Below are 22,615 nucleotides of genomic sequence, written 5' to 3'. Positions count from 1 at the left end.
AGGATCGGGTTGACCGCACCCGCACCCGCGTCGAGTCGCGTCGACGTGGGTGCGACACCCTGCTAGCCGAATCCCTGTGACATAGGCAGAGACCCTTCTCCATGTCATTGTGTCTTCTTCGCCACCAGACAATGCCATCATCAGTCAACCGCGCTGTGGTGGCTCAAACCTTAATCGGTTCATCCTCGACAAAGCTTTCTTTGAGGAATTCCTCCATCTGCCATAGAAAATTCTCTACTTCCTTGGCGTCGCGAGCACCAGTGAATTTCTTGGGCTCGAGAACTTTCAGACGAGTAGTCGATGTCTCGACTATACCATAACCGCCGGTCGCTGGTCGATGTTCCAGAGCTAGGATTCTGCGTTCCAAAGTTCGGTTCTTTTGTTCTATTCTTAACCCTTGATCCCTCACGGTGTCCAACTTGACAACGATCGAGTCTACTCTATTTTCAAGTAACACGATACTTCCTTGGTGTTCTTCATTCGTAGTCTTGAGGTCATCATCGAGCTTTCGATAGCTAAGAGAGGCTTCACACACTGTAGCCTTCGTCTTCGGCATTTCTCGCAGGAGTTTTTCCACCATCTTTTTCAACTTGTTGGGGTCTGCCGAAGGAGTTTCCTAAGCTTCTTCGGTGTTAGATATCTCGGTCCCCTTTCCTTTCTTGCTTTTTGGCTTCGGCGATATCACCACACTAGAATCTCGAGAAATCATGATCAACGATTGTCGCTTGGTCGATCGAGACTCGACAAACTTCACCTTGCCCAGGGTGAAGTCAGCTCTGGTACCACTTGTCACGAGCTAAATTTCAGATGTCCGTGCGGTATTGAGGAACCTTGACACAACAAGCCTTTTAGCGAGTTCCAAAAGCGTACTTAGCGGATCTTTCAAAGCAACAAGTGTGTAGGTAGTATTGCATGCAAACCCACAATTACAAGGAGGCAACAATCACATAGAGCAGAGAGAGAGAGTAGAGAGAGAAGGAGAGAATAGAGGGGGAGAGAGGAATGTTTAATAACAATCAATTCATTGGATGCAGGTACATACAATAGTGTCGTGCACCACAATCTCATTAAGGAAAATGCAAATTACATGTATGTAAAGTTGTACAATCATTTTAAGGCCGAAAGACCCATGTGAGCCGTGCAGGGCTTTCGGTAGGCTTAGTACAAGTTAAAAACTGTGCAAAAAGTTTGGACATAACAGACCGACGGTCAGGCTCGAAGGCGAGACCCTCAACATTGCCCCGGTCACTAGTGTCTCTAGAAAGGAGCTTGACGTGAAGGTCGAGCTCTCCAAGTCGGCTCAACCCCATGTCAAGTCTAGCAATGACTGAAGAGTTGACAACTTGAGCAGGGAACTGAAAATTATGCTGTCACCACTGGCTTCGGTGTGACCTCACACATGCGGACCAAGCAAGGAGGTGCCTTGCAGAGGGAGCTCATCATGTTCCTCAACACCGACATCTTCGGCTTTGGGACCGATTCCGAATGCACCCTCCCCAGGTCAACATCATAGGCCGCCATGCTCGTCTGTGCCAACCTCTGTGATAAATAACCCGATATTTATAAAAATATCGCCGATATTTCGCGAGTAATTGCCTGAAAGATTAAAACGACAATTTCTTGTGAGATTTTCAAAATGTGACAAATATCGCAATGTTTATATTTTTAAAAGATATTTATCATGAAAACCCTCAAGATTTTTATTTTTAAATGTGTTTTATTATATTTTCTTAGAAAAATAAATTTTTTATATTTTAGTTTATTTTTTATTCCTAAGATTTTGCTAGAAAAATGCGAGATTTATGAAAATTTTCAAAATCTCTTGAGTTTTTTGCCAGCCGAGATTTTGCCGTTTTTAACTTTTGTTACTATGGTGCCAACACCCTCCTCCAGGGATACTTTGGCATCCGGTTTGAGATCCTCGGATTCCGAGAGAGAGAGAGAGAGAGAGAGAGAGAGAGAGAGAGAGAGAGAGAGAGAGAGAGAGAGAGAGAGAGAGAGAGAGAGAGATTACCTTGGTTGGGTTGCCCTCTTCTTCTTCTTGCAAAAAAAAAGAGAGTGAGAGAACGAGAATGAGAGAGATAGAGAGAACCAGAGAGTGAGAGAAAGGTGTACCTTGGTTGGGTCTGAGTCGTCCTCTTCTTCTTGCAAAAACCGAGAGAGGAGAGAGGGAGAGGGTGCAAAAAGGGGGCAGCCGAGAGGAGAGAGGAGATAGGGAGACTATGCGAAAAGGGGGCAATTAGGGCCCTCTTTTTCCTTTTTATATGCCCCATGTGGGTCAACAAAAAAAAACAGAACTGATTTAGGCTTACGCCTAGTCGGTCCCAGCCTGGGCGGCACCTAGACGAGCTGGGCGGTGCCTAGACACTAAATTAGGTCCCCACCACCCAAGCCTAGTCGCTCAGACGGTGGGCCGCCTAGGTGATGCTTTTAACAACTAAGGTCTTGATAAGGATGATGATGATGCTTTTTACATTTGGTGGGCAGTTATGAGAATTTTACACTTGGTTAGGCTATCTTTAGTGTTTTAAAGGTTTTAGGCATTCTCTCAGATAAAAAAAAGGTTTTGGACAAGTTAGAATTTTTTTTTTAATGTCCAATTTCAGAAACTTAAAATTTTGTCTTTGTTCTTGAGTTATCAAAAGGAGAGTTTTCTATTAAAGACTGACAGGAGGATGGCTTAGAAATAAGTAGGAAAAACAATACCAAAAGTGGCATATATAAAGTTATAAATGGAGTGTGATGATGGCTGGAAGCCTCAGATAGAAGGTAGCCCAGGACATCAAAGACCATATTTGCCGTATAGTTCTCATTTTTTGGAGTTTGCCTTGAAAACTGAAGATGCCCAACCATTTCACTTGAGGTTATGGCTATTATAATCAGTTAACTGATGTGGCATGCTTCTTGCACCAAATAATGGCAAAGAATTCATGAAGAAGCACTCCATACCATGGACATAAATACTACTTTGTGACATAGCTCTTCTTCCTCAGAACTGATTTGGCAAACACCCAACCACTTTATATAAGAGGGTGCAATTTTTATGTCTCCAATTAGCTGATGCTGTATACTTCTTACACACCTTGACAAATAATAAATCAAGAAACAACACAGTTACGCCACAAAGAAACATAAGTTAGATTTTCTGTTTGTACTGGGCCATTTTCCATTTACCTTTCTTGAATACGTTTTCTTCATGTAGTGACACTTGAAGGTTCCTCGGGCTTGCAGTCATTTCTACTTCATCACTGAAAGTTGCTACTGATCGGCAGCATGTGGTTTTAAGTTTAGCAGTGTTAAAGTTCTGTCATTTTGTATTTGTTGTGTTTGATGGTTCATTTATCTGCAGGAAGCGCCTTCAGTTGACGAAAATTTGTCTAAAGTTTCTCTAAATAGGGACAGCCATTTGATAACTGAAGCGGGAATTTCTGAAACACATGTTGCTCCATGTTTGTCCTATATACATAGCTCTCGTCAAACTGCATCAGATGAGTTAAAAGTGGAGGACGAGATGTCGGAAGGAAGTGGCCAGCAAAAAGTGGTCAAGCGAGGTTTGTTTGGTAGTGCTGAATCACGGTTTATTAAAAGCAGCACATGTGATGACCAACCACAAACAAGTGAGACAAGTAACTTGGCTTGTTCAAGTCATGACTCCTTGTCTGAAAATACAGATAGTAAAGCAACTGGAAGAGTGTGTGATACTTCAAACTCTTATCTCTGTGATGGGAGGAAGCTCCTAGCGGCTGAGGAACTGGTTGATGATAATCATGATGGTGGCTGTTCAAAAAGTGGGGTAGTTCATGGAGTTCCTAGAGTATGTAGGTTGGACAACAGCAGTTTTAATCTTGACTCCTTGGCTAATGTGCAATCGCCAAAAACTCACTCTGCCACTAAACCAGATCCTGTAGAGAAAGCAATGAATACCTTTTATTTCAGTGGAAGTGCTCATACACGAGGCACTAAAAGGTCTTTGAAAAAGCTGGGGGGTGTTGATTCTGTTGATATTAGTAGGGATGCAAAAACACTCTCAAAGGTTCTAGGTGGGGAAATCAGTGGGAAAGATGGGTCTCTTTCTAATACTGTTTCAGAGTCCTACTCTGCACAGTCTAACATTACATCTCACAGATGTACTAGAACTGCCTCTTCTAAATGTCATGAGAAAGTACCAAATAACGATGATAACATATCACATCCCTCTGCGACTAAGGAGACTGATATCGCTTCTTGTGATAATAAGGATGATTCAAAGACATGCAGTCAAATAAACAACTTCGAAGAGGAACCCATATCTGTGGAGAAAAGGGGCGATTCATTGATAATTTCCACAGGTGTTGTACCATCCATTAAATCACTCGAGGTCATTGATGTTCCCATGAAGCAAGATGCAAATAGAAATTTGTCTGATTCATTTCCAAATAAAAGTTTGGGTATGGTCCCTCTAGAAAATGTAGGTTCAAAGTCCCTTACCTCAAAAGAAGTACGTACAGAAAACACTTCTGCTGGGCAAAACTCTACGTCTTACTCCAGGAATGCAAATTTAGTCATTTCTTCTGGCTTTCTGGAATTGGAAGAAATCTCAAAGTTTCACCACAAAGGGGAGCTTGTTGACTCCACAATGGGACAAGTGGAATCTTATTTAACATCGCCAGTGATAAGCAATGGTGTACATGGAACAAAACCAGCTATAAAGGATTCATCCAATACCCTGTTGCATCCCGAAAGTCCTTCAGCTGGTGTTGTTCGAAGGAACCCATCCTTTGGTGCAGCAGCAAAGATCTATCCGTGTGCAGAAGCTGAACACGAACAGAGTCCAAAATCCATGAGTATTTCTATTGCTGATTCTGATCGAAATGATATTGCTACCTTATCATCTCAATCTGTACAGAAATCTTTAGCTGTCAATGATCAGCTTGAAAAATACACCATCCCAACCAGTGCATCTGAAAAGAAAGGAAAGCTGCAGTCATCGCAACCTCCATCTGAGAGTGAACATTCTAAATCTGATTTGATTGAGGATGATGTAAGTATCCACCCTTTCACAAGTGTTATTTTTAGTTTGGGGATGAAATGATCTTCTCGTAATTTCAATATTCATGCCAGCAAAGTTATAATGGTATTATTCATCTTGTCTTTAAGTAGACGCTAAAGAATGTTCTGTCTGCATGTATCCCAGTTAGTTTGTTAGACACTTAGGGGGAAAGTAAGAGGCGGTATGAAGATAAAGTCGCCAATCAAATGGAGGCTTGATATGTGGATTCTTTGTTCATTTAAAGTGAAGTCTCTGCAGTGTTTTCTGCTTCATAATTTTGTTTGGGTTGTGTGAGTGTGTTCTTGCTGTATGGCATCCCTCCTAGCTTCTCATTGTTTGTGTTGCATGTGTGTTAAATCATGCCAAAATGTGAGCATAGGCCATTGAGGGGTGTCACACAGGGTGGCACATAAGGCTGTTTGGAACTTTGGATGTTTATTTCAGTTGGTAATCATCGAAGCCTATTACTTTTGTGTTTTTAGCATTATCCTTCATAGGCATCTCAAAATGTTTGCGCAGCAGTACAATAACATAACTTGTTCGAGGTCTTCACATGCTGCAGCTATTCATTAAACACTTAGGACTAATCTGCCATTTGCTAGTAAAATACAACTCTCAATTGGGAAATTCACGTTGATTCCTATTTCACCCTTTCAGAGGAAAAAAATTAAAACTCTGCTGTATCCAATTTATGATTATAACAAACTAATTAAACAGTGACAAAAAAATTATTTTTCAACTATTAAATATTTTTATTATATATTCTTTTATATTTCATGGTTTTGAGTTGTAGACTAGATATAGTTTTATATTTTAATGCAGAATTTTGAAAGCGAAGGAAATATAATGCTTCTGTTTCTCTTATGGAAGGGTAAATTTGGGATTATGGAAAATTGAGTCTCACTATGTATAAGGTGGGTGTAGTATTTCTATTTTTATCCTTTGGTGGTGGCTATCTAGCATCAAGATTGATGAGGCATTGTTGCGCAAAAATCTCTTGCTAGATAACCTTGTCATAGTAAGAACAGATGTACCATTCCTCTGAGAACAGTTTAGCGATAATGAAGTCTGGCAACACCCAGTTGATGGTTAATAGATCAAGATAAACCATTGAAACTGCATTCATGATTACCCTTCTGAATCCAGCAACAATATATTCAATCCATGACAAAGGTTCTTTTTTCAGTCGATATGGATCTTTGCAGAATATGCAGATCGTCTAAGCATTAAACAGTCTGTATTAGCACAGTTGAGAATTTAAGAGCTTGCAATGTGATGAGCATCCAGGAAGGGAAATGAAAAGGGGAGAAGTGAGATGTCGCTGATGTGCTAAAAGTATAGCTAGCTTATGTACAGAGAAGTAGGAATATCCTTCATATATAGGGGCGGTGTTAGGTTTCAATGTACTTAAGGTGTAACTTTGATGATCAGTGGTGGAATTGAAGAAGGCTAGTTAGTTCATTAAAAAGAGGCAGGTTGAGAATGAGAGGTACCTTTCACCTAATAAAAGTTTGTGCTGTAAAAGGAATACTTAGAAGAAACACACGTACTGAAAGTTGAAGTTATCTTACAGTAGGATTAAACGTCCATGTACTTTTACTATTCTTTGTTAGTAACAAAATCTGTCTGTCTTTTGATTACTGAGTAGTGACTAGGGTTTGGGGTGGTTATTATAATTCACAAAGGTGATGAATCTTTCGAGATGATAAACCAAAACAAGAAGCATTTTAGCCTGTAACATTTCAAGCAAATTAGATGCAAAAAATTAGCTTGTGTTTATCTTTGAAATATGAGTGATTTTCACTTGGCCAACCCCTTTTCAAAACGAGTCATTTATTAAAAAATTCAGCACTTCCAAACATTTTGAAACTGTTTGTGAACAATTACTAATCAGACACAACAAAGCTTGTTAGCCCAGAAGTTACCAACCGACCTTGTCTTTTCTTTGTCGAGTGTTAGTGCATGCACACACACACATGCATACACTCGTAACATTGAGATTTGCGATTTGAACAAAAAGAAGGCAAGAAATAGAGGAGCACTCAGACCTTCAATTGAACCTTAGCAGCAGCTGCTTCAATCTGTTGTCCACATCTGTAAAATTTTGCTGAAGGTGAAGCTTGCAAAGGATACCAATCCAAGCGCAATCTTGTGTTCATAATGGTGCTCAGGTTTTCATGTTTGCATTGAAAAACAGGTTGAACCATATCTGATGTCATGCTCCATTTTCTAAGCTCATATTTTCAGTGAAAATTATGCTTTTGTTATGGCCCTTATTCAATTCACATTGTTTTTCATTTTGAGTTTATACTTTACTGAAATTATAGATCTATGCTTATGAGGAAATATCCTTGTCAAAGGTTTTCTATGAGTGAATAAGTTCAAAGTTTGACACCTTAAAATGCAGTAAAAAATAAAATCACGCACTACAGTGGTAATCCTGTCACTAGTTCTACATGATAAGCTGCAAAATATTTGAATATGTCGTTGTATTTTCCATTTCCTGAGGGAAACATTTGCACAGCTGGAAATATCCTTCTTGGTTGTGTATTGATAGATTCATTTGCTAAATATGTGGTGGTCAGAGTGAAGCTCCATGTTTTGACTCTGTTTTGCCCTATTTGAATTTAGGTGGGCGGAGACTGTAATCAAACAAGCGGAAATAATAAAGCCTCTAAGGGCATACAAAGAGTACAAAGAACAACTCGAGTCCACAAAGGGAGAATACAAAGAGCCAATCAATGGCAATCACAAGAACACAAGTGCATACAATGGCCACTAAGGGAAATCACAAAAACATAAAAAAATAGGATTTTTATTAAATGCTTAAGAAAAAGCATTAAGAACAAATGGGGCTTTAACCCCTTTATATAGGCTACATGGGTCACCATATAGCCGTTGATCTCAACAGCTATAAATATAGTTGTTGGGGAGATCCCAACGACTATATGGAGAATGACCAAAAAGTCCTTGTGACAAATAACAAGGGCATAAAAAGCAAAAAATAAAAATGACAGTTCTGCCCCTAATGGGTAGTACTTATTACATACATAAAATGACTAAAATGCCCCTACATGTGCAAAACCTATTACAACAGAAAGATAGTTAAATATATATGCATATATACATATACACCCTCATATATATATATATATATATATATATATATATATATATATATATATATATATATATAGGGAAATGAAAACCTACCCAATAGAAAACCTACCAATAAGAAACATTTTATCGGATTTTTGTGTTTTTTCAAAATTCTAACCTTACATACGTATTCAACACGATTGATTTACTAGAAATTGACACTTGGATCATGCATTTTGGATGAAAAAATGGTATTTGGAGCCTCAAAATTTTATGAAAATTGTAGGCCGTTGATTTTTGAAATCTTATAATGTAACGACCCCAATCCATACCCTTTGAAAATGCGGAATATTTTTTTTTCTAAGAGTTGCGGAAAACTTCCCAGAGACCCGGGGTCCTTACAGTTCCAATTTCAGTTGGATAACCACACACGACAAATAAACTTACATTTATCATCCATAACCAACCAACTAAATTCTTTTATTAATGAATCAATAAGAGTCTCATACTCAATGTCAAAAGTGAAATAACAACTGCAGGAAATTAAGAAGAACTAAAAGAAAACAAAAGTAGAGCCACTTTGTCCATAAGTGAAGCCGTCTTGAAACAAATGTGACCCTCGTATCCCCTCAGAAGCGAGTCGATTTCACTGATCACCTGTGTCTGAGAAAAACCAATAAAATGAGAGGGTCAGAAATCCGAAGAATTTTGTGTACAGGTTTCTCTAATGAATCAAATAAGAAAAAGAGCATAAATAAGATCCATGTAATATTTTGAGGAATACAGTTATAATCAATCCATAAGACAATTAACCATTCATGCAGAATTAAACATTGAACATGAGGGAACACGAAGTAAGTAACATTGATCACAATTTAATCAATAAGGCAATTAAATACAAAAGAGATCAACATCATGCAATGCTCAACATATAACAACCAAGTGGACAGGTAAACATGCATGAACTAATGCATAGCAAAACTATGTGTAATTTATGTGCAATGCATGAACCCTTTATTATCTTTCATTTAAGCTTTCCTCTTTCCATATGCATGTCCTATTAAATGCACACAACTTTTAAGTTTCTCTTTTTAATTTTCATTGCTTGCGGATACACCAAACATGTATAATCCCCGAGGTCAAGTAGGGTTACCGGGGTAGCTTAACACTCAATTTGTATTTCATTACCGGGTTCCACACTTAGCTCTCGACCGATATCAGGAAACAACACCATCCATCGGAACATTGGAAAACAACATCCAATGTCAGGAATGAAAAGAAGTCATCACGGTGTATATGTCTGACCCGATCCATTTATATATTGGATCGGGTCCAGACCCAATTAGTGTATATGTATATTAACATGTTCAAAGGGGTATTTTCGCACCCTAGTTTTTACTTTCTTAATACATTAAATAGAACGATAGGGTCAGTCGATGATCGACTGAACCCCTTTCTCTAAAACCTCTCTCTCTTCTCTTTCTCTCCCTTTCTCTCCTCCATCTCTTTCTCTGTGACAGGCAAGGTGAGATCGAAGGCTCCTTTCTTTTATGGTATCAGAGCAGCGTGACGACTGTGCCTGAAGAACTGTTTTTGTTTCACTGTGGCTCGATCTCACGGTAAAAGACAAAAGCTTTTCACGGTGAGTTCGTGATTTTAAATCGACCCTCTTCACGGTGAGTTCGTGATATCGACCCTCTTCACGGTGAGTTCGTGATATCGACCCTCTTCACGGTGAGTTCGTGATTTTAAATCGACCCTCTCTGGAAATATTCACGGTGAGTTCGTGATTCTGAAACTGCTGCTTCGTGGGTTCTGGAAATCGACCCTTTCTGGAAGCATTCACGCTGAGTTCGTGATTCTGAAAAAGGATATTTCTGAGTTCGTGATTCTGAAATTGTTGTTTCGTGGCTTCTGGAAGTATTCCTGCTGTGTGAATTTTTTTTCCTCTGAGTTCGTGATTCTGAAATATATGTCTCTGAGTTCGTGATTCTGAAACTGCTGCTTTGTGGCTTCTGGAAATCGACCTTTTCTGGAAGTATTCACGTCGAGTGCCTTGTCAACCGAGATCTCGGCTGTGATATACCAAAAAAAAAACTGTTCGTGATTCTAAAACTAGTGTTTTCGTGGATTCTGGAACTGCTGTATCTCCCATTTTTGCTGTTGTTTTTGTGAGTTCTGGAACTGCTGTATCTCCCATTTTTGCTGATCTATACCTAAGTGTCAGTCCAGGTTTCCATGGATTCCTCTTATGGACAGTCATGCTTGTCCTCAAGCTTTCTCGGTCAGCTAGTCTCTGAAAAATTGAATAACTCCAATTTCTTAACCTGGAAAAGACAAATAATTCCATTTATAAAGAGTCAGGACCTCTCTGGTCATCTGGATGGATCTGTTCCACCGCCTCCGGAATTCCTCTCACAGGAAAAGGTGGACGATAAAGCAGAACAATTTGTTGTTCTTCTTAAGAACCCAACATATGTTACTTGGATGAAGAGGGATCAATCGTTAGTGGCCTACATCACTTCAACTCTCTCACAGGAAGTCCTCATTGCTCTTCCTGATGATTATTCGGCCAAGGAACTGTGGGATGAGTTAGTTTAGACGTATTCACAAATTTCTGAGGCAAAAATTATGTATCTTAAGCGAGAGTTCCAAATGCTGAAGAAAGATTCTATGTCTGTTATGGAATACTTAAACAAAATGAAAGGCATCACGGACCAGCTGGCTGTTGTTGGGTGTCTTGTCAGTGAAAAGGATAAAGTACAACAAACCTTGAGTGGATTGGGGTCAGACTATCATGTTATGACGACTACCTTATTATGTTTACCAGAACTTCCAAAGTTTGAAGATCTTCGTGCGAAATTATTGCAATATGAGATGACTCTGAAAGGATCTTCTGAAGATTCTCATGGGAATTCAGGAACACAAGATGTGCTGGCCATGAGAATGAATTATGGCCGAGGAAGAGGAAGTTCTTTTCGAGGAAAAGGAGGCCAAGGGAGAAACACCTATGGAGGTCGTGGCATACTTCCGACACCCAATATATAAGGACAAAGACCCATTCTCACTTGTTTTCTATGCAACAAGAAAGGACACATTAAAGCAAATTGTTGGTTTAATTCTCAAAACAAAGGGAAAACTCCACAAGCAGAATCTAGGAAGGATGGCGAAGTAAAGGAGTTGCTGTTGGCAGCCTTGGCAGGATTGAATATGAAGCAAAATGATAAAGAAATTTGGTATGTCGACTCTGGAGCAACCACTCATGTCACAGGTGATGCAGGTAAACTCTTGACGCTTACTCCTTATGTTGGTAAGAATAGCATAGTCACAGGAGATGGATCTCATCACTCAATCTCACATACTGGAAATGCCATTATACCAATGTCAAAGTCGTCTCTTAAACTTCCAAGTGTCATCCATGCACCTAATATTCAAAAGAACATTGTTTCTGTTTCAAAACTTGTTGATGATGCCAATGCTTCAGTTGAATTTACTCCCTCTTCTGTTTATGTCAAGGATCTTCGCACGAGGAAGACATTCGCTGAAGGAAAACGATGGGGCAACATGTATATCTTTCAAGAAGATCCTTCCTCCATTCATTCCGATTATTCATCCTTGAAGCCTCACCAACGTGAATTTGTTGATTCTGATTTCATATTTAATATTTCTGAATATAATAAGCCAAGACTTTGGCATAGTCGTCTTGGCCATTGTGGTCGTCATTTTATTGAAAAACTTGTCTTGAATAATTTTATTCCTAAGTCCAGTCTCAGTTCAGAGGTCGTTGATACAAAGTGTTCCAGTTGTCTTTTATGTAAGAGTCATGTCTTACCATTTGCTTCCATCAATAAAAAGCTTCAAGGCCATTTGAGGTCATTTGTTCAGATGTTTGGGGTCCTGCCCCAATTACTTCCCTCTTTGGCAGTAAATACTATCTTATTTTCATTGATAGTTACTCACGTTATACTTGGATATTTTTTATGAAGCACAAATCAGAAGTTTTTGGATTGTTCCAAAGATTTCATTCTTTTGTTCAAAATCATTTCTCTACCAACATTTTCAATTTCCAGTGTGATGGAGGAGGTGAATTCTCCTCGAATGACTTTGTTGGTTTCCTTCAACATAATGGGATAAAGAGAAGAGTGTCTTGCCCGCATACACCTCAACAAAATGGGATTGCTGAGAGGAAGCATCGACATATTATAGAGACTGCAATGAGCATGATGCACAGGAGCAATCTTCCTGTATCATTATGGACTGAGGCCTTTCACTCCACAGTCCATGTGATAAATCGATTGCCCATGAGTATCTTAGAAAATAAGTCACCATATTTCTCTCTTTTTGGCATACAACCTGATTACCATGCATTACGTGTGTTTGAGTCTGTTTGCTATGTTCACATTGACAACTCACTCAGACACAAGTTCCAAGATAAAGCCTTAAAATGCAGGTTTATAGGATATGCAGAAGACTACAAAGGGTACAGGTGCTATGATCCTCTGAGTAGGCGTGTCAAGGTATCAAGGAATGTAATTTTCGATGAGATGAACTTTGATGCTCATGATGCTAATTCAACCCTTCATACTGATAACTCAAGCCCCAACATTGAGATATACTACCCATGGTTAAATTCAGAACTTTTTTCAAATGGTAAAGTAGACTGTCCAGAAAATTGCAGTCAGAAGGAAACCCATGAGGAATCAGCAAATGGAACTCAAACGGAAGAAATTGTTCCACATGTCTTGGAACCAATAAGGTATAAAGGTATTGTGTACACCCGACGAGAGAAAGGGCCCTCATTCGTCTCTTGTACGAGTACAAATCCATCTTCACAGACAATGGATATCAGAAGATCCTCACGGATTCGACATCCACTTGACAGGTGGATAAGTTATAAAAAAATTTCATTGGATTTTCAGTTGTTCTTGACATCCATAAGTAAAGAGGAAGAGCCCCTCATGTTCTATCAAGCTGCGAGTTCTAGAAGATGGGTAGAAGCCATGAATGAAGAAATTGAAGCTCTACATGAATGTGGAACATGGGAGATTGTACCCCAGCCACAAAATAGAAATGTTGTTGGGTCAAAATGGGTGTACAAGATAAAGTATAAACCAGACGGGAGCATTGAAAGATACAAAGCTAGACTTGTAGCCAAGGGATTTACACAAGAGGAAGGCCAAGACTTCGTTGAAACTTTCAGTCCTGTAGTTAAAATGGGGACCATTCGCATTGTGTTGGGTCTAGCCATTAAATATGGATGGACCTTGAGCCAACTAGATGTAAAAAATGCTTTTCTGCACGGGGATTTAAAAGAAGAAGTTTACATGGAACAACCCACTGGATATGCAGAACGAGAAGCCAAAGAATATGTATGCAAGTTAAAGAGAGCACTCTATGGTTTGAAACAAGCCTCTCGTTCCTGGTTCGGCAATTTTTCTCTAGAGATACAACGACATGGCTTCTCTCGGTCCCTTCTGGATCACTCATTATTTATTCACAATGAACAAGGAGTCACTACTTTACTATTAATATATGTAGATGACATCATCATCACAGGGAACTGTAAAAGTCACATTGAGCAGCTGAAGAAGTTATTAAATTAGAGATTTAAGATGAAAGATTTGGGAGAGCTGCGATATTTTCTTGGGGTAGAAGTTGATAAAAGAAATAATACACTCACCCTTACTCAGCACAAATACACGTTGGACATTCTTAGCAGAGCAGGCATGACGGATTGTAAGCCGTTGACAACTCCAAGTGTCATTCATCAGAAACTGAGTTCAAAAGAAGGGGACATATATGAAGATGCCACTAAGTATCGCATCTTAGTTGGCATGTTGCAATATCTGACTTTTACTAGACCTGATATAGTATATTCGGTTAATCAGGTATCCCAGTTTATGCATGAACCTCATATGTCACATATGGAGGCAGTCAAACGTATACTTCGTTACCTGAAGGGTACAATTGGTGATGGGCTGGTATACAAGAAAAGGGAATTAGATCCAGGCGGGGGCCATGAGGGCCATGAGATCGTCACCTGATGCTGATTGGGCGGGTGATCCAGACGAACGACGATCAGTATCCGGTTATTGCAGCTTCATTGGGCCAAACTTGATATCCTGGAGCAGTAGAAAACAAAAGGCGGTTGCTAGATCGAGCACTGAGGCTGAATACAGATCCATGGCCACTGCCACGGCCGAGGTTACATGGATAAGACATCTCCTGACAGAAATGGGAGAACCGATTGCTCGGTCACTGTTGTTGTGTGACAATCAAAGTGCCATCAACATGTCCTTCAATCCCATCCACCATAGTCGAGCAAAGCACATTGAAATAGATCAACATTTTATTAGAAAAAAGGTTGAAGATAAAGAGATTGAGCCTATGTATGTGCCAACTGAAAAACAAGTTGCTGACATTCTCATTAAAGGGTTGACGAAGGACAGATTTTGGTTTCTGAAAAGCAAGTTGTACATGGTTCAGCACCATGCACAACTTGAGGGAGGCTGAAAAGAAGTCATCACGGTGTATATGTCTGACCCGATCCATTTATATATTAGATCGGGTCCAGACCCAATTAGTGTATATGTATATTAACATGTTCAAAGGGGTATTTTCGTACCCTAGTTTTTACTTTCTTAATACATTAAATAGAACGATAGGGTCAGCCGATGATCGACTGAACCCCTTTCTCTAAAACCTCTCTCTCTTCTCTTTCTCTTCCTCTCTCTCCTCCATCTCTTTCTCTGTGACAGGCAAGGTGAGATCGAAGGCTCCTTTCTTTCAGGGGACACCATGGAAAACAGCATCCACTGGCGTCACTTTATTGGTATACCAAAACAACAACAGTTGTGTCAAAACACACCACCCCCAGGAAAAGTGGCAGACTCTCCCTAACGCACATAGAGTTTTTGTATCCTCACGGTTTCCCCCCAAACCGCAACATCCAAGATTCCCACACTACAGTAGGGACATCAAAGAGAAAATGAATTACACTGTTCTTTATTTTCTTTTATCTTGTTATTAATTCATTCTTTTTTTTTTACATTTGCAAATCAACGTGCAAAAATTAATAACATAAGCTTGCAAAACAACATGCCAAGCTCTTCACGGGACCATAATCCGTAGCAACAAAGAACAGTGCAGTGAAAACCATAATATCACTTCTGATTTGCATAATGCATCAAAATAACTAAAACAGAGAACAACTGGTTCTCGAGGCCCACCCAGCCCCTGATGATCCAATTGACCATCAATGCATTCATAAGCAAAAACCATAAAAAGTATGCCACTTATGCATTCTTTTCACATGTTTTTCAATGCGCATTCATGTATGCAAGTTGTGCATGAAACAATAATTTCATAAGTATAAGCATAAATTTACACACCCACATTAAATGCATGTTTTCATGACATGCAGATACTCATGTCAAATGCAAGAGTTCATTCATGAATCGTTCCAATTAAAACATACGAACAACCATGCCATTTTGACCCTGCAAAAGCATTTAAATTCCATGTGTATATGCACAAGTACACTCACTTACAACAATAATTTCGAACAAGGATTATTTATCAAGTTTAAGCACATAAGAAATATCACCCCTTTGTATGCATATGATTAAGTCTAATACACTTGGCATATTTTATCCCCATGAGCAAAGAAAATTTGGACAGATCCACTCCAAATTGCATATTATATATATTTCCCTTTTTGTAAAAGAATCGCTGCACCCATGACCCAGCCGACTGAGTGGGCTGGGTCTAGCATGCAGCCAAACCCACCCAGCCGACCTAGTCGGCTGGGGCTGATTGGCCCACCACTGCTCAACAGATATACATATTTTTAAATACTAGCAATTGTTGTTTTTTTTTTGTAACACATGCTAGATACATACAAAGATGATTTTCTCCTTCTAAAAGCATTGAAGCTACACTCAGACCTGGGAAGGATTCATAAACCTACTCCAAACTAATTGATGCTTCCTGTAAATGGGGTGTGGTATTTGATTTCATAGGAAGCAAGGTTTTTTTCTTTGTTTTGTTTTTTTTTCTCAATAACACGAGAATATGTCCATCATTTAAATACTATATATTATTTCTAATGCAAACATCCAATTAAAAAGATGCACTATAGGTCTCTAAGATCCATCCATACCTTCAAGCTAGGCGCTTGGAGTTTCACTCGGTATTGTAGGCTAAGACCAATACAACTGGGTCTCTTATCCCAAACACAGTTTTCTTTTTTTGATGCAATAAATGAGGGGAAAAAAATCTTGAACAAAGACTGTGACTACTAAAGCAGGCAGACCTTCCCTGGTGTCACATTTTAGAAAGTATCTATGGTATGGGATGGATGTACCTTTTCAACTAGACAACCTGTCTTAATTCTAATTGGCAAAGCTGGATCCTATCAAACGTAGATATCTCTTGAACAATTCACATTGGCAGTGAATTTTTTTTTGTATCTATATAACTAATCAAAATCTGGAATACGTTTCATGAATCCATAAGCTAATAACCCATGCTCCTGTACGCATCTTAGTAAGTATGCATGCTAATGCTTATTCTTGCATCATACCCCCACGATCTTACATATTCTAAAACTGGACCTGATTTGTGAATGTTATAAAGATGTGAATCTATCATGATTTAGGGATCCACGAACAAGATCCTCAAAAGTACATATTTTCCCCAAAATATAGTTCGAAAGATAGGGATATCAAACCCTTATAGGAGTAAATACTCAGACTTACTTCTCTCATATATTTTTTTCTAAAATATTGCATAGAATACGAATCTGTGCTCCTTACCCTATTCGAAACAAAAGGAGAAACCCGTACCTTTGAATCGGTGTTTGGGGTTGCTGCCGTGAGAGAAAGAGGTCTTTGATGGCCTTGTTGGCTGGGAACAGTAGCTAGGGCTGGCATCGGTGGTTGCCGCACCCAAGGGAAAGGACAGGAGAAGGGGGCTGCTGGTGGCTGCAGCTTTCCGGCGACCTCCACCTCCCCAATGCATGCCCCACACGAGAGAGAGAGGGAGAGAGAGAGAGAGACGGGGGAAGAGAGAGAACTCAATAGAAGAGAGCAAACCCTCTCTCCGTTCCCCCTTTTATCGGCCCAAAACCCCTCCTTCCTTGTTTCCGATTCTTGAAAACAAGAATCGTGCCCTAAGCACAATTCTGTTTTACGCCCTCCCCTTTCTTTTTCTGTTACAGGCTTATCGGGCAACCCTTATCGGGTTGCCCCTTTTTCTTTTTCCTCTTATACCCCTTACATCGGGTGTGGCCCGGGTCCGAACCCGAGACCCGGTAGCCGACCCCAACTAGGGTTCGTGCTATACCCCTACCATATGGATCCACAAGTTGGATCCGGATGGATCCGACTGTGGATCCTCGTATTAGGTTTATATATACATATATATATATATATGTATTTATTTGTTTTAAATATTAGTTTTATTATAAATGTGGATATAAAGACCACCTCATGGGTCCTTGATCCACATGTTGGATTCATTTGGGTCCAATCATGGATCCAACCCTAAATACTTAGTTTTTATACTAATTATTATTCCCAAAAAATTAATTTTATTTATTTATGATTATACTCATATATATATATATTAAAATATATATAGGTATATGGATCCGGTATGTGGATCCCATACCCATCTACGCACCCCTATTAAATAATTATTCTTCGAATTATTTAATTAATTAAAAATTATTGTACTTATACATACATATCAAATTTACGAGGTAAATTTATTCGAAAAACCCCTTTATGGGTCCTGGATCTGAAATTTGGATCCCAGGCCCAAATCCCTCTGTTATGAAATATATATATTATAATATGTTTAAATAAATGCCTAAAAATTATGGGCATTACATATAAAAACCTATCCATGCATCAGATTCAAATGCTCTAAGAATTGATTCCTATAAAAACAATCACATATATCACAACTATAAGGTCAAAATTTCAAAAAAACACGAAAATATGATAAAATTGTTTTCTTATTGGGTAGGTTTTCATTTCCCATATATATATATATCCAATATATTTTAACATTCTCCCTCAAACTTATGATTACTAAATTTTTTGCCAAGAAGATAATAAAAATGAGGTGAAAGCAAGGTCTTAGTAAAGAAATCTATCAGCTGCCATTTAGAAGTAACACAAGGCAACTCAACTATCCCTCTTAAATATTTTTTTCTGACATAGTAACAATCAATCTCTATATGCTAGGTATGTTCATGGAAGGTGTGGTTGCTTGCAATATATAACACTTTTATTGTCACAACACATCTTCGAAGGACCCGAGATGACAACACCCATATCCTTGAGAAGATTTCTCAACCAGATAATCTTCCTGTTTGTGGTTGTCATAACTCGATATTCAACTTCCATTGATGATAACAAGACCTTTTGTTGCTTCTTGCACCTCTAAAATATAGAAGTCTCTTAGAAAAATACAAAAACTAATAGTTGAGACTCTAGCATTTGGGTTTCCTATTCAATCTGCATTAGTATAAGCAATTAAATTTAAAGAAGAGGAGGATAAAAAAGCCCTTTGAATATAGAAGTTTTGATATATCAGACAATTCTCAAAACGACACTCATATGCACTATAGTTGATGCATGCTGAAATTGACTGGCTGAATACAATGCATGAGCAATTTCTGGTCTCATAGATCAGGGTTTCAATCAATTGCCGGTATGGAGTTCGATCTTTAAGAAGCGTCCCATCTTCAATCTTAGTTTTGCATTGATAACTTCTGGCACATCATCTTTCTTATCGTTAAAGATTCCTGATTTGACAATGATATACGCATCCGACTTCATTTTGGATAAAATATATCCTCTGGGTGAATAAGCCACTTCTATACCTAAGAAATATCTTTAGAAATCAAGGTCAAACATATCAAAATGCGTTTTAAGAATTCTTTTAATTTCATTCACTCTCTTCTTTTCACTTCCTGTAATAATTATATCATCCACATATAACAACAAAATAACAATGCTGACACTTGTATCTTTGATAAAAAGAGTAGTGTCATTATAACATGACTTATAACCCAAATTTAACATAACATTACTAACTCCATCGTACCAAGCTTTGGGGGCTTGTTTGAGCCCATACAAAGTTTTTTTCAAACGAAGAACTTTTTCTCTCTTGATCCGAAGATTGAAAGTAGGATCCATGTACACTTCCTCATTTAGTTCCCCATTCAAAAACACATTTGTGACATTTGGTTGGTAGATATACCAACTTTTAATGAATGCTAAGGCAATAAGGGTTCTTACACTAGTCATTACGTGCTACAGGTGCAAAGGTTTCCTCATAATCAATTTCATATTCTTGAGCATATTTTTTCTGTCTTTTTGCTACTAGTCTTGCCGTAAATCTTTTTAAAGATCTCTCTTTTTGTTTTAACCTTATAGACTCATCTACATCCTAGTCTTTTTTGCTTTGAGTAATGATTGAATTTCTCATGTTTTAGCTTTTTCTAGAGCTCCTAACTCTGGGTTCGTAGCATCTACTCATTTTGGATAATCTTTAGCATCTTTATAATTCGAAGGTTCATAAAAAGAATGAATAGACATAAGACATGCTTTATATTTAGGTGAAAAAGATTCCTTATTTGGAGCTCTTGAGGTCCCATTGGGTTTTTTACTACTAGATTCTTCATATGGCTGATTTTGTAAATACCTATCAAGTGCATATGGAGGATCCTCACCAATTCTTCTAGAATAAGTTTGAATCTCATGATTCATAACTTCTCCATTAAAGGAGTCACTAGAATCATCAATATGTATGATTCCATCATGATCATTTTCTAATTCATTACTATCACTACCTTTCTTAGGTAACAAATTAAATAAAAAGGAATACTCATAATCATTCTTAGACTTATCTATATTAAATCCATTTTCTTTTTCAAGAAAATTCACGTTTCTTGAAATATTCAGTTTATCATTTTTCAAATCATAACATATATATCCTTTTTTGTTTTCTCCATACCCAAGAAAAATACACTCAATGGTTTTAGAAGATAATTTATCTCTCTTTTCAGCGAGTGCAAAATATTTACATAAAAAAATTCTTAACTTAAATCTAGAGTGGTTTGGTAAAATTTTTCAATCTAAAATATATTTTGCGAAGATGATGAGGGCATCCGGTTGATAAGATATACCGCGATAAGTGCTCCTTTGGACCAAAACTTTTTCGGGACATTATTGAAATGAGTAAAGTTTATGTTGTTTCATCAATATGACAATGTTTTCCTTTAACCAAACCATTTTGTTATGGAGTATTTGGTCAAGATGTTTGATGTAGAATGTCATTTTCTTTTAAATAGTCTTTAAGCTCATTAGATAATTATTCTCCCCTTGAGTCTGTTCGAAAAGTAACAATTATAATTTTGTAAAATTCTTTAAAATATGAGAGGATTTAAGATTTTTGCCTAAGAAAATAAATTCAAGTATATGTAGTATAGGCTGAAATGAAGCAAGAGTAAAAAATAAAATGCCAACAAAGGGCTTATACAAATACACTAATTGTGGTCTCTAATGGACCAATTACAATCTCAAATGAGATGAAATAAAAAATAGCAAGAAAGGTATAAAAGCCTATAGGAATGAAGAGAGCTTTATAAACATATCACCAAAATGCTTCTAAGCATTTAATTAAAGAGAGGAGTGAGGCTCTACACAAGGAATGGGAGGCAGTCCACCAAACGTTGGACTGTCTCCCAAAAAATCTGACAACAAATAAATAAAAACAGAAAATAAAAAGAAAATAAAAGTTTACATTTTAGTCCCTAGTGGACTGTTCTAAATACAAAAAGACTAAAGATACCCTTGTCGGGTATTCAAATACATGTAATTTTAACACTCCCCCTCAAACTTACGAAATCATCGAAAGTTTGCTAAGAAACAAAAATCTGGGCAGCGGAAGAGCTTTGGTGAAAAAGTCCACAACTTGAAATTCGGACAGAACATATGGCAACGTAATAGTCCCCTTCAAATATTCTTCGCTAACATAGTGACAATCCATCTCAATGTGTTTTATTCGCTCATGAAATGTGTGATTGCTGGCTATATATATGACGCTTTTATTATCATAGCATAGTTTCGAAGATTTGGAGACATCAATACCCATGTCGGAAAGGAGCGCTCTCATCCACACGACCTCGGTGGTTGTTGTAGCCATTGCCCTGTACTCAATTTTCGTAGAGGATAAAAATACATTTTGTTGTTTTTTGCAGTGCCAAAAGATGAGGGAATCACCTAAAAACACACAAAAGCATGTAGTTGAGTGACGATTATTGGGAATCTCCTCTCCAGTCAGAATCAGTATAAGCAATAAGATTTACAGAGAATGAAGAGGAAAAGAATAGCCCTTTAGATATTGTTTTTTAACGTATCGAACTATTCTTAATACTGTACTCATGTGGACCGTCGTGGGAGCATGTTGAAATTAACTCGCAGTGTGTACAATATGCGCAATATCTGTCCTTGTAATGTACATGTACATTAATGATCCAATAAGTTGTCTATAAGGAGTTGGATCATCTAATAACACTCCATCTTCAACTCACATTTTGACATTTATCACTTCAGGAGTATCAACAAATTTTGTATCAGTGATTCTCAAACGCTCAACAATATCAGCTGCAAACTTGATTTGAGATAAAATGTATTCTCTTGGCGAATAGGCTACCTCAATTCTTAAAAAATATCTCAAAAAACTAAGGTTAGTCATATCAAAAGATTTTTAAGCAAGATTTTAATATCATCAATTTTCTTTTGATCATTCTCAGTGATGATCATATCATCGACGCACAAGTGAAGAATAATCAATGAGGTACATGTAGATCTAACAAAAAGAGCAGTGTCAGTGAAACAAGAGTTAAATCCAAGTTTAAACCAGTGTTACAAATATCACGAGATTTATGAAAATCTCGCGATAATATCACGAGAAATTGCCTGAAAGTTTAAAACGACAATTTCTCGCGAGATTTTCAATATATCGTGAGATTTATGAAAAAACATAAATACCGTGATTTAAATGCGATATTTGCATTTCAAACGTCTATTTATCACGAAAAATTCCTATATTTTTATTTTTAATTATTTTTTATTAATATTTTCTTATAAAAAATAATTTATATATTTTTAATTATTTTTTTATTGCTGAGATTTTTCTGAAAAAATATGAGATTTATGGAATTTTTTCAATTTCTCGAGAGTTTTTGGAAAACAAAAAATTGCCGATAAAAACTTTTGTCACTATCAGTGTTATTAAAAACGCGCCTCAAGGCGCAAAAAGTGCGCCTCGCCTCAAGGCAAGGGCCTTTTTGCCTTGAGGCGTAGGTACAAGGCGTAAAGAGCCTGAGGCATGCGCCTTGAGGCGTACGCCTCGTGCGCCTCATACGCCTTGAGGCCTATGCCTCGTGCGCCTCATACGCCTCGAGGC

The 22,615-nt window shown here is 37.9% G+C and overlaps 1 protein-coding gene across 4 annotated transcripts in view; it reads left to right on the top strand.

The window, feature by feature from the left end:
* Positions 1-22,615, top strand: part of LOC149813663 (uncharacterized) — a 97,950-nt gene that overhangs the window by 55,062 nt on the left and 20,273 nt on the right. For all 4 annotated transcript variants that reach the window (XM_089992365.1, XM_089992364.1, XM_089992363.1 and 1 more), the window contains one exon: positions 3,350-5,020. In XM_089992365.1, coding sequence (XP_089848491.1) covers positions 3,350-5,020 — 1,671 coding nt within the window. The remainder of the gene's footprint in view (positions 1-3,349; positions 5,021-22,615) is intronic.

This window comes from Nuphar pumila, chromosome 16 (assembly GCF_984573655.1).
Source record: "Nuphar pumila chromosome 16, dmNupPumi1.hap1.1, whole genome shotgun sequence".
Taxonomy (NCBI): domain Eukaryota; kingdom Viridiplantae; phylum Streptophyta; class Magnoliopsida; order Nymphaeales; family Nymphaeaceae; genus Nuphar; species Nuphar pumila.
The sequence above is the reverse complement of the archived record's forward strand: the minus strand, read 5'-3'. Positions and strand labels throughout refer to the sequence as shown.